Here is a 14,500-nt window from a genome sequence, read left to right on the forward strand (position 1 = left end):
GTGATTGTTCTAGTGGCCTCGTAGTCGTTTGTGATCGTGTAATTATTTCCCATAGTTTGTAAAGCAGATCACGAAAAGAATAATAGCTACACAATGGCAGAAACGCAACATACAAACCAGACCAATGACGATTGGCGTCGCGTTGTTTTAGAATGGGTAAAAACAGAGCTACAGCAACGTTGTGATCACATTGAAATCTTCTGTTCGTTTGCTCATGTAACTGGATTCCTTTATCCTTCGCAGGTGAAATGTTCTAACCTTCACAGCACAGGCGATACAGTTCGACTGGGTTCGGTTTTCGAAGCCTTCAGAAAGAAGATCGTTGAAACGAATCAGCTTCGGGAGACTAATATCATCGAGTTTCTACGCGTCAACTTCCCACATTTCGAGCTCAAACTCAACGAATTCAACGAGATTCCGGATTGTGACAACGTTTATGTTTTTTCTCTGATGCTGTACTTCTCGTGTGTCCGCTTGCCGATTGAATACTTCCACAACGTTTGCAAAACTTTCAGCGACGCCTACCAACGCAGTGTGAAAATGTTTCTGGACTCTTTTCTGGTCGATTTCAACCATAAAATACAAATCGATCGATGCTTCCTGAATACAGCATTCTCCAACGCCACCAACTCGACGCGTAACAAACTTGAGCAGCATTCGGAATCAAAAATAGCGAGTTCTAGTGGTGCCCAAATCTTCAGCAGCACTCCTGCGAATAAGTTAGAGAATAAAATACCGTCCCCACAGACACCTAAAAACATCTCACTAGAATGGAAGCTGAAGAATCTAACAAATCTTCTGGATTCTGCCCGGTCAGAAAATGGGACTCTTGAAAAGCAAAACGAACAGCTCGTGCAGAGAATCCAGAAGCTGAACGAAGATAAACAAAGATTATTGATGAAGATAAAAATAATGCAGCTTACGGAACAACAGTGCGAAACGCATAGCTGCTCGAACGAGCGAGTGGATGCCAATGATCGTCAACATGAACTATGCCGTAAAAAGCTAGAGAAAAATAATGAATTAATCGAATTGCTCCAGGATGAAATAAACAAGGCAAAGGAAAACGCCTGTATGGAATTGGAACAACTTTCGGCGGTGAAAACAAACAACATGCAGCTGAAGCGAGACATCCAGTGTCTTGAAAGCACGATAGCATCGTTGAATAAGGAGCTGTCTAGGCAGGGTGAAATCAACGAAAGTCAGGCGGAGGTGATCAACGACTTGCGCCGGTTCATTCGCGAATCCCGGTTGGCTTGTTCGGAACGCTTAGCTGAACCATTGGAAAGTTCATTTGAATATTTCGATAACTTCAGCGAACGCTCTTTATTGGATGAAAACCGCTGCTTAGAACCGGAAAATCTTGCCTCCACAGTAGTAGAGGTCAAGCTGAGGGAGCAGGAGATAGAGAACGAAAAACTAATGAAACAGATTGAAAAACACATGATGGAGATAAAACAGCACAAAGAGAATACAAATCTCGTGATCGCTGACAACAAATCAAAGCTACTCGAGCTGCAGCGGGACAAAGCGGAAATTAATGTTAAGCTTGCAGAACTGCAGAAAACGTTTTCGGAAACTGTCGAGAGCAAGAAACAACTGGGGGAATTTTTAGAAAAGCTGCAAGTAGATCACAAGAGCGTCCAAACTGAGCTGAATACTAAGGTTTCAGAGCTGCAGAAATCGTTGGTGGAATCTATCGAGAGCAAGAAGCAACTGGAGCAAATTCTAGAAAAGATGCAGGCAGATCACACGCGTTTGCAAACGGAGATGAATGCTAATGTCGCAGGACTGCAGAAATCGTTGGTTGAAAAGGATGAAACCGTCAAACAGGTGGAAAAGAAACTGGAAGATTACAAATGCGTGCAAAAGGAAATGAATACTAATGTTGCAGAACTGCAGAAATCGTTGGCGGAAACGGTTGAGAGCAAAATACAGCTGGAAAAAGCTTTGGAGAAGCAGGAGGCAGTTCGTAAGCGCGTCCAAACAGAGATGGACGCTAAGGTTGCAGAACTGCAGAAAACGTTGGCGGACACGGTTGAGAGCAAGAAGCTGCTAGAAAAAGCTCTGGATGATCAGCAACAAAGTCATGAGCTCGTGCAAACGGAGTTGAATGCTAATGTTGCAGAGCTGCAGAAATCGTTGGCGGAAACAGTTGAGGGCAAGAAGCTGCTGGAACAAGCTCTTTATGATCAGCAACAAAGTCATGAGCTCGTGCAAACGGAGTTGAATGCTAATGTTGCAGAACTGCAGAAATCGTTGGCGGAAACAGTTGAGGGCAAGAAGCTGCTGGAACAAGCTCTGGATGATCAGCAACAAAACCATGAGCGCGTGCAAACGGAGATGAATACTAAAGCTGCAGAACTTCAGCGCGTCCAAACCGAGATGGATGCTAAGGTTGCCGAACTGCAGAAAACATTGGCGGAAACGGTTGAGGGCAAGAAGCTGCTAGAACAAGCTCTGGAGAAGCAGCAGGAAGTTCGTAAGCGCGTCCAAACCGAGATGGACGCTAAGGTTGCAGAACTGCAGATAACGTTGGCGGAAACGGTTGAGAGCAAAAAACAGCTGGAACAAGCTCTGGACATCCAACAACAAGATCACAAGCGCGTTCAAGCTGAGTTGGATACTAAGGTTTCAGAGCTGCAGAAATCGTTGTTGGAATCTATCGAGAGCAAGAAGCAACTGAAACAAGCTCTGGATGATCAGCAACAAAATCACGAGCGCGTGCAAACGGAGCTGAATGCTAATGTTGCAGGACTGCAGAAATCGTTGGCGGAAAAGGATGAAACCGTCAAACAGGTGGAAAAGAAACTGGAAGATTACAAATGCGTGCAAACGGAGATGAATACTAAAGCTGCAGAACTTCAGAAATCGTTGGCGAAAACGGTTGAGAGCAAGAAACAGCTGGAACAAGCTCTGGAGAAGCAGGAGGAAGTTCGTAAGCGCGTTCAAACCGAGATGGACGCTAAGGTTGCAGAACTGCAGAAATCGTTGGCGGACACGGTTGAGAGCAAGAAGCTGCTAGAAAAAGCTCTGGATGATCAGCAACAAAGTCATGAGCTCGTGCAAACGGAGTTGAATGCTAATGTTGCAGAGCTGCAGAAATCGTTGGCGGAAACAGTTGAGGGCAAGAAGCTGCTGGAACAAGCTCTTTATGATCAGCAACAAAACCATGAGCGCGTGCAAACGGAGATGAATACTAAAGCTGCAGAACTTCAGAAATCGTTGGCGGAAACGGTTGAGAGCAAAATACAGCTGGAAAAAGCTTTGGAGAAGCAGGAGGAAGTTCGTAAGTGCGTCCAAACTGAGATGGATGCTAAGGTTGCAGAACTACAGATAACGTTGGCGGAAACGGTTGAGGGCAAGAAGCTGCTAGAACAAGCTCTGGATGATCAGCAACAAAATCACGAGCGCGTGCAAACGGAGTTGAATGCTAATGTTGCAGAACTGCAAAAATCGTTGGTTGAAAAGGATGAAAACATCAAACAGGTGGAAAAGAAACTGGAAGATTACAAATGCGTGCAAACGGAGATGAATACTAAAGTTGCAGAACTTCAGAAATCGTTGGCGGAAACGGTTGAGACCAAGAAACAGCTGGAACAAGCTTTGGACAACCAGCAACAAGATCACAAGCGCGTCCAAACTGAGCTGAATACTAAGGTTTCAGAGCTGCAGAAATCGTTGGCGGAATCTATCGAGAGCAAGAAGCAACTGGAGCAAATTCTAGAAAAGATGCAAGCAGATCACAAGCGTGTGCAAACGGAGCTGAATGCTAATGTTGCAGGACTGCAGAAATCGTTGGCGGAAAAGGATGAAACCGTCAAACAGGTGGAAAAGAAACTGGAAGATTACAAATGCGTGCAAACGGAAATGAATACTAAAGCTGCAGAACTTCAGAAATCGTTGGCGGAAACGGTTGAGAGCAAGAAACAGCTGGAACAAGCTCTGGAGAAGCAGGAGGAAGTTCGTAAGCGCGTCCAAACCGAGATGGACGCTAAGGTTGCAGAACTGCAGAAAACGTTGGCGGAAACGGTTGAGAGCAAGAAGCTGCTAGAAAAAGCTCTGGATGATCAGCAACAAAGTCATGAGCTCGTGCAAACGGAGTTGAATGCTAAGGTAGCAGAACTGCAGAAAACGTTGGCGGAAACAGTTGAGAGCAAAATACAGCTGGAACAAGCTCTGGACAACCAACAACAAGATCACAAGCGCGTCCAAGCTGAGTTGAATTCTAAGGTTTCAGAGCTGCAGAAATCATTGTTGGAATCTATCGAGAGCAAGAAGCAACTGGAACAAGTTCTGGATGATCAACAACAAAATCACGAGCGCGTGCAAACGGACTTGAATGCTAATGTTGCAGAACTGCAGAAATCGTTGGTGGAAAAGGATGAAACCATCAAACAGGTGGAAAAGAAACTGGAAGATTACAAATGCGTGCAAACGGAGTTGAATACTAAAGTTGCAGAACTGCAGAAATCGTTGGCGGAAACGGTTGTGAGCAAGAAACAGTTAGAGCAAGCTCTGGAGAAACAACAAGAAGCTGGCCAGTGCGACCAAGACAAGATGCTGAAGTGCTTGGAGGATGCGGAAGCTGCGAAGCAGCAGTTAACGGACACACTTGAACATCAATATGGTATCGTTAGCAGCCTTACTGCTCAGTTGCAAAACCTGTATAAAGAACACGGTGAAGTGTGCAACAAGCGCGACGAGCTGTACGAAAAATCGGAAGAACTTTCCACCCAGCTTGAAATGATGAAGAACAAGGCGGACAATTCAGAGTCGCAGTGCGTCAAACTGCTGAAGCAAGTTTCGGCACAGAATGAAGCGATAGTGTCGCTCAACGAGGACCTTAAAAAGAAGGGCGCCATTGAGCAGGAAAAGGACGCGCAGCTGCGGCAGCTCCATCAAACACTCGAGGAGAAGCAGCAGAAATCGTGCAAGGACTGTGAAATTCTTGCCGGCAAGCTATACCTGGCTCGAACGCAGTTGGAGGAGAGTCGCGTAGCTCGGGAGAAGGAAGTGTCCGCCGCGCTGGAGAAGCTGGACAATGTGAGGAAGAGTTACGAGGAGAAGATCCGCGAAGCGCGAATCGTAGTCGAGGACAAGATGGAACGAATGAAAGAGCACATGGTAAGTGGTCAGATTTTTTTCTTTCTACCAGCATACCCCGCCTCCTCACAAGCAATCGTCTTTAAAGGTCACAGTAATGGTTTGCAAAGGACATCGTTTAACTGCATGGTCAATATAGGTGGTTTTGAATTGGTTCTTTTTTTTTGCACGTTGGGTATACATGACTTGTACATTCGCCATACGATATAGAAGTCATCCAATCATTTCGTTTACGCACATTTGCAAGCATGGGTAGTACGATACGAACATGTCTACTTACCCGGCACCAAACACCTCTTTCTTTATTCCAGCCGTCGGGCCGAGACGGTGCTCTAGCCACCGTTCGGAAATGGATGAGCCCGCTAGCGATGCTTGTCATCTCGATCTACGCCATTACCAGCCACTTTAAGCTGGAAGTTAAAAGCAATTGTCCCTCCTTTTAGTAGTGTCAGAAACGATTCTACGAACCGCTAGCAAAGTCTTTCCGATGCGCGAAGGCTGACAGGCCAATGATCGATAGCACAAAGAGCAGGAACCGTACGGACCGTAATAAACTTAGTTCTTCAGACTGTAAATTGCTTTTATTACAGCTAGAAGTAATAAACTAAAACTTCAGCTGTCGCCAATCAACTCTAGAAAAAAAAAAAGAAATAACTTCAAACTGTTAGGTTACTTTTCATCTATCAGGGTTTTTGTTTCTAAATTGTAAAGTATTTTTATCTACGAATTGATATTTATGTTATTTGTACAGTTCAAATAAAATCTTGTTATTTTTCTTTTTGTTTTGTTGACAAATTTTAACGCAATAACGTAATTGATTTTAACATCCTTCCTTGATTTGTGCTAGGGGTGGCATATTTTTTAAGATTTTGTTGTTAAGTGTCGATGCAAACAAGAACTCGATGTTGTATGTTGTTGGCTTTATTTTATTATCACGCGTACAGAACCCTGTACAGTACAGAAGCCACGGTACAGAATTGTTTCTTATTCCTTATTCTTTGTCGTAAAGACCGTTGGCTCCCCAAATGAAAGCTGTTCTTCCTTGCAGAATCGTTCTCAGACAATTGCAATGCAGTGTAGCGTAAGTTGATGACAATAATTGTTACATTTTTGTCGGCAACGCAGTGTACTGTAAGTTGAACCAAACGCGTAGTAGGGTTTTTTTACGAGACCGCTTGTTCAATCCGTTGTTGTAGGGAGAGTATCTCTACATTTGATTTGACTCAACTTTTGTTAAACTAGAGTAGTCTGGTCAATTTGTTATGATATATTTTTATATTAAACATGCATGTTTTGAATGACCGTATTTGCTTGCAGAAGAATATCCACAAGGAGAAATTAGTGAGGCTGGAACGTGAACGACAGGAGCTGCTCGTTTCGCTGGAGCAAAGCTACAAGCAGCGGGTAAGTAGTGGCACCGAAACATACTTCTTCCCGTGGAACCATGTTCATTGGGCGGTGTTTTTCTGTATCCAGATGGAAAACCTGGAATTCCGTTGCGCAACGCTGCAGAAGCAGGTGGCGGAGATGAACGAACGTGACCTGCAGAACCGGAAGGAAAATCAGCTGCTCCAGACGAAGCTGAAAACGATGGAGGAGACTCGGAGCGAGCGGAAGTCCCAGCTGTTGCCACCGCCGACCAACGTCAGGCTGCGTAAGTGTCTCAAATCTGACGATATTTGACGAGCGCAGTTTTATATTTTGGTCCGGTTTGCTTTTTGTGCGTCACCACAGGATGTAATCTCAAGATGGAGGATGAGGAGGGTGAGTTGTTCAACAACATGTACCTGGCGGATCTGCAAAACGGCCGTTGCACTTCGCCGACGTCGAGCGACGGCGGGTTTGGTGGGATGAACCGCAGATCGGAGCTGATGCGTCGCAACTCGATGCGGCTGCCGCACCTGCGCACGACCTACACCGCACTCGAGCCCGAATTCGATCTGCCTGCGGACGATACTCGCGTAAGTGGAAGAGACTGGCAAACTTTACTTACTGATACTGATGCTACTACTGCTACTTGCGCAGGAAAACGTTTCATCCGCGTTCGACGACAGCTCCACCGGGCTGATCACGCGCCGCAAGGTCACCGGCATCACCTCGTACAAGCGGCCCGGGCCGCCGACACCGAGCAAAAAGGCTGGCCGGCTTTCACTGGGCGGCGTGCTGCCCGGTGCAAACCTCGAGATCCAGTACAAGGAGGCCCTGCAGGATGCGAACGTGAATGCTGGTGCGGCGGAAGATGCAAGCGGCTCGCGGGGGGCCCTAGCCTCCAGCGATCAAGGCCGTACTGGGCGCACCAAGACGCCCGGCAAGTTTAAGCAGATGCTCAGCTCATCGAGTTTGCTTAGCAACTTCCAGCGAGACGAGGTAAATAAGAAAACTTTTTTCCCGTACTACATCTAGTAACAGTCACGATCCGATCCGCGGCACACTTGCACACACGCACACCGCGGCTGCACACTTGAGAGAACATTTGCATTCAGTAGCCTGAAGCACAGCAAAGTCCATCGTTCATGAACCGCCCCGAGTCCGTCGGTTTCTCCGGTGGACGGTCCATCCTAGAAACCAATCCGGTGGTCTCATCTCTTTCTGTTCAACCGTAAACCGCCGCCGCAACTGATCCGAACTTCAAAAATTGACGAATCGATACCTTTCCCGACCTCGACGATGCGATACAGAGCCACGAACCCCACGGGATATGCAACTACCAAGTATTTTATAAACGTTTGGTGGAGAGAGAGAGAGAGAGAAATCACATCAATAAGCAGCTCTTTGTCTACAGTTTACATTAAAAAATGGACAAAATATCCTCAACGATAGGAAAAAAACAAGTACGCACGATAATGAAATGAAGTAAATTTTATTGAAATATTACATCATTTTAGTACTTTAAAAAAATGATTCCTACGGTCAGTTAGGTCTTACGGTAATTCGCCGATTTTTTTTTATATTGGCATGTTTTGCTGCAGCTCCGTTTGAGCCTTAACATTGTTAGAATCGATCCTGCGTTTAAGAGTTGTCGATATTTCTTCGACTAGTAATATTTTAGAGACAAACAGTGAAAATAGAACAGCTACTTTTGCATTCCCTTCCCGCTGATTGTAAGCCACCATATGGCCTTCTTTGGGAATTCAGATTCTCCAACACATTTTATATTTATTGTAACGTGCACTAGCTAGCTTCAAATAAGTTACAACATCTATGATGTTTACGATGTTGCGATTGTTCAAATGCAATAATGTTTAGCTTTTCTAAGGTTTTCTTAACTATTTGGCGTAAGTTTAAGAGGTATTCTGGCCCAGGAAACGGAATAACTACACCGTTTTTCTTTTTCGAGCCGTGGCAGGTACCAGGCTACCAAATTAATTTGTAACCTCTGTCCATTAGTGAACAGAACACAAGAAGATCCACATCAACCGCGTTCGGTGAAAACGAAGTGTCTCACAACATTTTGTTTTTTGCATAACAAGTCATTAAAATTTGTCTAATTTTTTAACGCAAACGTTAGTGATCTCCCAAATGAACAGCTGGCAACAAACTGTGATTGGTGTTAGTAAAGGATCAGAAGCTGATGAGGTAAAATTGAGGACCCTGAACAGTGGTCCTACACTTTTTCCTTTTTGCCAATTTGAACGATTTGCTTTTGGTGAATACCAACTTTAACCACGCACCTAGAATAAACTCAGGCCCCCGAACAGGTGCGGTCCGTTTGCGGATACGTTATCGTGAACGGGCTTCTTTTACCACGGTATCCGGTTCACTTTCGTTCTCTTTCTCTCTCTTTCTTTCCGCTACTATTATAGCATTTTTCTCCCATTTTCGAATAACAAAGGGCCCTATAAATGACGAAGTGCCTGTCGCTTTCCACACGATCCGGCGCGGTGAAGCGATACGCCATTCAAAAAGAGTATCTGTACGGCAGCAGCAGCGCTCGGTCTGTTGTCGACCTGAACCGTGCCCGTGGCTTTGTAACCGCCGACGAAGACGCAAAGTCAGGTGTGGTGGGTCGTATTTTCGGTGCCGTGTCAGCTTCGGTGCGATCAGCGCAATCGGCTGCTGGATCTGCGGCACAGGATAGAAAGTTTTCCGCTGCGCAACCAGCCTCCACTGCCCAGGTGGCAGTGGAGGCAAACCCCAACCGACAGTGCACTGGCCCGACAAATCACCCTTGACACGACGCTACCACGATGACGGTGTTGCCACCAGGTTCAGCACTACGCAGCACTCCATCGTCGAGTGTCCTGGCTCGGCGGAGGAGGACGAGGAGGAGAAGGAGGAGTTCTCGTTCATCTCCCCCACGCCGGACGACGGCTGTACGACTACGATGACGACCAACAGAACGCACCATGACACAGGGACGACGACTTTTCTGAGTACACTATCGGGATGTTCGCTTCCTGGTACCGAAGTGTTGCTTTTTTAATATGTGTATATGTCAAGTGTTGCGAGTTGTGTGTTGCGTGTGGCGGATATTATGTTTTGTTTAAGTTAAGGATATTGTTTCAAAACCTGTAGGAATCGCCGTTAGCATTAGGATTACTATGAAAACGATAATTACCCTTACTATTTGTTCGATATTATTTGTTCTGAGATACACTTGTTCAAAGCAAAGCTGTAATATAGGGAAAGTTGTTGTACTCATGTGAAATTGATGCGCGTCAAGTTTTTGTACCCCGCCATAGTGTCATTTCGTCCATTTTTTTTTTAAAGTAGGTTGCTCTCGGAAGTAGCACCGAATAGTTTTTTATAATTTTTACTATAGCCTTTTCCGGCATGCCGGAAACAGAGTGCGAAAGCAAGAGTAAAACAGAGTATTTTCAGTAGCAATATAAAAACGGAAAATAAAGTAAGCGTTACGCGATCACATACTTCGTAGTTAATTTCCTTACCCAACCCCCTCCTTTTCGTCGATAATCATAGCCGGGTAGCTTTAGTGTAAATAGTAGTCAATTGTCGAAAATCAGCATAAGCGATAAAATGCTACCACCTGCATGAGAAAACCTTAACTGAAAAAAAGCTCCCCCAACAACCATTGGCAACAGCAACATCATACCGTTTCGATTTTCATAATTTTCAGAACACCTCACCGGGGCGACGGGTCAGCTGGTTTAGCAAGAGTAAAAAACCCTAGAGTGGCAGAGGCTGGGGGCAGGGGGGGCTGACGTGAGAGTCCCTTCCCCCCACGCTCGTCGTTTCGGCAAACTCTACCGCGTTCGGCAATGGTGCAATCCTCCACCGGAATCAAAACCCCCTTTCCCTTTTTCTTGATATAGCTAGAAAGAAGAACACACCGGTGTTTGCTTAAGTTTCATTTATTAACTTTAGTCAAAGTCGCCTAAAATAAGAGTAATAATAAGAAAAAAAAGTATTATCCAAATGAGAAATTCTTTCAACGGTTAAAAAGAATACACGCACACGCGTTGTGCGCCGTTCCGGAAAAGCGAAGGAAACTCACGGAATTGTCAACCGTGCGTTAGTTTAAAATACTTTTAAAATTGTAATTTATAATTATTATTTCATAATTCATTCCACTCCTCCTTCCATAAACATTTATATTTTCTTAATGCATTTCATGCATGCCTGACGGAGAGGAAAAATGATACAGTGAATTTCAACAGCTTTCCTACCTTAAACGAAACCGGTACACAACGATGACGGATTAAAACGATGGTGTTTCAAACTATACATTGCATTGTTTTTTGTTGTTGTTTTTTTTATTCTATTTATTTGGGGCCATTTCCTTTTCCTAGTTTTTTGTTTCCCGTTCCCGCTTCGTAAGTTTTGGGCTAGGCGTGCCCCGCGCTCGGGTTTGTGGTAGAGGTCTGCACGATTAAGCGAGAGTAAGTGTAAAATCGAGATTTAAAGTCTGTTCTCAACGAAACCGCGAAAACGTAACAACGACCCACCTACATTTTCGAGGTGTGCCAATACCGGTGCCCCTAGCGTGTTTGCTTTGGGAGCACGTGCTTTAACTTACGATCTAGTTATTTAAAAAAAAAAAACAAAAAAAAACATACAAATAAACAAACGAAGGTCAAAGGAACAGATTTAGCAAAAAAAAAAACGATACAAACAAAATGCTTAGGAATGCCTGAATCACTGCCGTAATGCCGTCCACTGTCGTATGCACAAGGGGGAAAAAGGGGATCAGAAAGTGCAGCTGGTGCAGCACACTGACTTGCATACGCCGGTAGGAAATGCATTCGAAAATCTTAACCGATGCAATTCAAAGCATGGGTGCTCGGATCACAATCCGATCCACGCATCTGGTTTCTCTAATTGCCGATTTCGAGATAAATACTAGGGGCCTAACAAACCCCCAAGAAACCGCGACTTCTCTCCACGGAGAATGGAGCCACCCAAAATAAAGAAGATAAAAACATGCGAAAAGAAAACATTTGCGCAAACATGCGCTTTCTCTGCGAAAAGCCTAGTGAGTTTCAACTACCCGATTAGTTAATCGTGACTTGCGTCGACACCGTTTTCGTCCTCCGAAGCTTGCGCTGTCCGCGTGTTTACACACAGCAGTTCTTTAATTTGAAAATAAATTCATTTTCCCGAACACCTGCGTCGCACCAGCGATCCTTCACACGTACAGTGTTTGCCTTCCTTATTTGTCCTTAACAACCGTGCGGGTTGCTACAGATCTAATCTTCGCTAGCTTTTACAATGTAACGCATATATCTATATGTGGGGTTAAAGTATCGATTCCAAATCCAAGCGGTCCGTAGCAGTGGGCTGGGGCAAGTTGGTTGGACCCAATTTTGTTTGCCTCCCCCATCCGACCCTTGATTTTCCAGGTCTGGTTTTTTTTTTGGGGGATTTTCTTTGCTCACTACGCCACACGTACACACAAGGGAAGGACCGTTCCCCCTTTGCAACTACATTACCCTATTTTCCTACGCTCTTTTCATTATGGTCTCGTTTAGTTCATATATCAACATAAGTATTGATTTTCTGCAATTGTTGCAGTCATCTCATGTGTACGCCTTTTCCAGTTCGGTATACATACTCTCAGCAACTCGTCGGAACTTCTACTGCCAAACAATGATCTACTGAAGTCTTCTATTTCCTAAGCTTTATGTGTGTACCATTATCATATTGCCAGTATATATATATTCATGTATATATGTATATATTCATATATGTGTTTGTATATATAATCCACTATTGAGTTCCACGATAACCGAAATGTCCTAAAGAAGTATGATAGTTTTTGCTAGTACTGATACACACACTCACACACACATACGCACGTACAAAGTGCTTTTCATATGTTCGCTTTTCCAAGCTCCAAGCTTTTTCTCCGTTTCATTTTGTTGCAATTGCATGATTTTCCGACCAACTTTAATTTTTTTTTCTCCTCTCCTTGTATTGTGTAAATAGCGCAAACTTTGCAATTTACCATTAAACTAACGCACATCGATAACACTCCTAGAAAGGATGCTAGGCTTACAGATATGACCGATGTAAGTAGATATTTGCGAATATCAGATAATATTTCGTTACTTTCATAATAGAGTTAACCGAGGGGATGCTATGCACTACGGTTGATAAAAACTTATCGTACTTCGAATGCGTTTGCAGTGGCTAGTGTGAGTGTGTGTGTGTGTGAATGTATGTATGTGTATGTGAATGCGGGGGTGCGGGGTGTGAGTGTATCTAACAAACTAAATTCGTCCCCGTCCTACGGTTATTCGGTTTAGCGCTGCACAGCATCGGTTTCAACCGTTCGGTGTTGTTTTATTACACTGTGGTTTGCTTTTCGCTTCGCTTTAAAACTGCACCCAGTTGGCATTCGCTTTGCTGGGAGTTGCAGTCTGTGCGGCCGGCTCACTGTTGGCATTGTGCAGCCTGCGGGAAGAAAAATGATAAGAGAAGGGGTGCATTTAGGAGAAGCCTGCTCGAGCAGTGTTTGGGGGGCGTAACATCTTAGCCATAGGTTGTATGGTGATTGTGCTGCGGCTTACCCTGCGGAAGTAAACTCGCCCCATTCCGTTTGTCCACCGGCCGCCGACGCCACCGCCGCCGCCGCCGCTGGTTGGTGTGCGGGTGAGCCCGCCTGTGGGAGGCTAATCTTGTTACCACCCGGTGGAGGAGGTAGTAATCCCCCGGCACCCGTTTTCTTACTGCTGAGCCGCGACGATGCCTCCGAGCCGTCCTTTTTCTGTGGTAGGAAAGAGGGAACACAATTAAAACGTCGTTGATTTGTTATATACGCAGAACCGTACCGTGATTTTCATGTTGATTTTGATGGTCTCCCCTTCCTTGAACCCGAGATCCAACTGTTGCTTCGGCTCCACCTTCTCCTTCTCGATCTTTTCCTCGTTCTTCACCCACTTGAAGTGGTCCTGCAAGGCGACATTCATGTCGAACGAGTCCGACCGATCGCCAAACCCGAGCCCGATGGACGCCGTGCGCCCATTGTCGTCCTGTATCCGCAGCACAAAGTAGCGCGAGCTGTCCGACACCGCCTCGATGGCAACACCCGGATAGCTCTCGATTGGGCAGTTGGCGAACAGTGTGCCGGAAGTTTTGTCCTCCAGTTTCACGCACAGCGACTTGCCCTTCGCCACCATCCGCAGGCGCCCGGTCCAGATCGGCTCGGCCAGGTTCCAGTCGGCGGCCCGGTAGCTACGGTTGCTCTGCCGTGGTGGGATTTTGTACACAAACACCTCCTGCTTCACCAGCACCACGCTTTCGTACTCCATTTCCGCCATTGCCCCTTCGGATGGAAGGGTTTGTCACTTGCAACGCAGGGTTTAACTAACTTCGCCTGCTGAGACGGTGGGGGAAGGGGGAAGGAGGGCGGTCAAGCTACCGGAAGTAGTAGATTATCGTCGGGGACAACAGATGACCCAGACGCTTTGGGTCGAGTGCGCTGTGCGAAGGGTTTTTACGAAACGGGTAGGTGCAGCGAAAAAGGGAGAGAAAGAGAAAGAGAGAGAGAGAGAGAGACTGGGAGGATGGAACCAGCGAGATTACACTCGAGATTTGGAGCCCGCTGGAAAGTTGCTATTTTGCGTCCCCACACAAAACGACTACGGTGACCTAGTTTACGTTCGACTGCTGTTGACTGCGTAATAAGTAGCTAAACTACACTATTCTGTCACCCATTTGGGTGCGATTGACCTTAACTTTTTCCCCTTATTATCGCTTAAGCAAAACTTGTCGAAAAACCCAACACGTTATCGTTTGCTTATTCACAATCTTTTGATGCATGAATGAGTTTTTATGACGTAAGCATCCGTAAGCTGTCAAGTTTGAAATGTTGTTGTTTTTGCGAAATCCCCAGCGATGCATAAAAAAAACAAAACAAAAAGAAAACGACAGTTTCGATGAATATTAGACTGATTAAAAAACCATATGTGCTTGTTATGTGAATGGATTGGCT

At 45.3% G+C, this 14,500-nt stretch overlaps 2 protein-coding genes across 2 annotated transcripts; one reads left to right on the forward strand and one right to left on the reverse strand.

Moving 5' to 3' along the window:
• The first annotated feature begins 47 nt into the window (after positions 1–47).
• On the forward strand, positions 48–10,819 carry LOC131268976 (interaptin-like). Its single transcript, XM_058271284.1, has 8 exons — positions 48–156; positions 244–3,777; positions 4,234–5,127; positions 6,424–6,510; positions 6,583–6,760; positions 6,841–7,067; positions 7,132–7,473; positions 10,184–10,819. The coding sequence occupies exons 1-8, from the start codon at positions 94–96 to the stop codon at positions 10,235–10,237; spliced, it is 5,379 nt and encodes a 1,792-aa protein (XP_058127267.1). The 5' UTR covers positions 48–93; the 3' UTR covers positions 10,238–10,819.
• Positions 10,820–11,193: 374 nt separating this feature from the next.
• LOC131269737 (NECAP-like protein CG9132) lies at positions 11,194–14,310 on the reverse strand. Its single transcript, XM_058272244.1, has 3 exons — positions 13,338–14,310; positions 13,077–13,273; positions 11,194–12,960 (listed from the first exon to the last, which is right to left on the reverse strand). The coding sequence occupies exons 1-3, from the start codon at positions 13,824–13,826 to the stop codon at positions 12,882–12,884; spliced, it is 765 nt and encodes a 254-aa protein (XP_058128227.1). The 5' UTR covers positions 13,827–14,310; the 3' UTR covers positions 11,194–12,881.
• Between the last annotated feature and the right edge of the window lie 190 nt (positions 14,311–14,500).

This window comes from Anopheles coustani, chromosome X, assembly GCF_943734705.1.
Source record: "Anopheles coustani chromosome X, idAnoCousDA_361_x.2, whole genome shotgun sequence".
Classification (NCBI taxonomy): domain Eukaryota; kingdom Metazoa; phylum Arthropoda; class Insecta; order Diptera; family Culicidae; genus Anopheles; species Anopheles coustani.

Bases quoted from the DNA above. Each gene is read 5' to 3' on its own strand.
- LOC131268976 (XM_058271284.1), top strand. From the start codon at position 94: ATGGCAGAAACGCAACATACAAACCAGACCAATGACGATTGGCGTCGC. The intron at 157-243 runs GTAAAAACAGAG...TATCCTTCGCAG, and splicing joins GTCGCGTTGTTTTAGAATGG to GTGAAATGTTCTAACCTTCA. The intron at 5,128-6,423 runs GTAAGTGGTCAG...ATTTGCTTGCAG, and splicing joins AACGAATGAAAGAGCACATG to AAGAATATCCACAAGGAGAA.
- LOC131269737 (XM_058272244.1), bottom strand. From the start codon at position 13,826: ATGGCGGAAATGGAGTACGAAAGCGTGGTGCTGGTGAAGCAGGAGGTG. The intron at 13,274-13,337 runs GTACGGTTCTGC...TTCCTACCACAG, and splicing joins AAATCAACATGAAAATCACG to AAAAAGGACGGCTCGGAGGC. The intron at 12,961-13,076 runs GTAAGCCGCAGC...TTCTTCCCGCAG, and splicing joins GGCGAGTTTACTTCCGCAGG to GCTGCACAATGCCAACAGTG.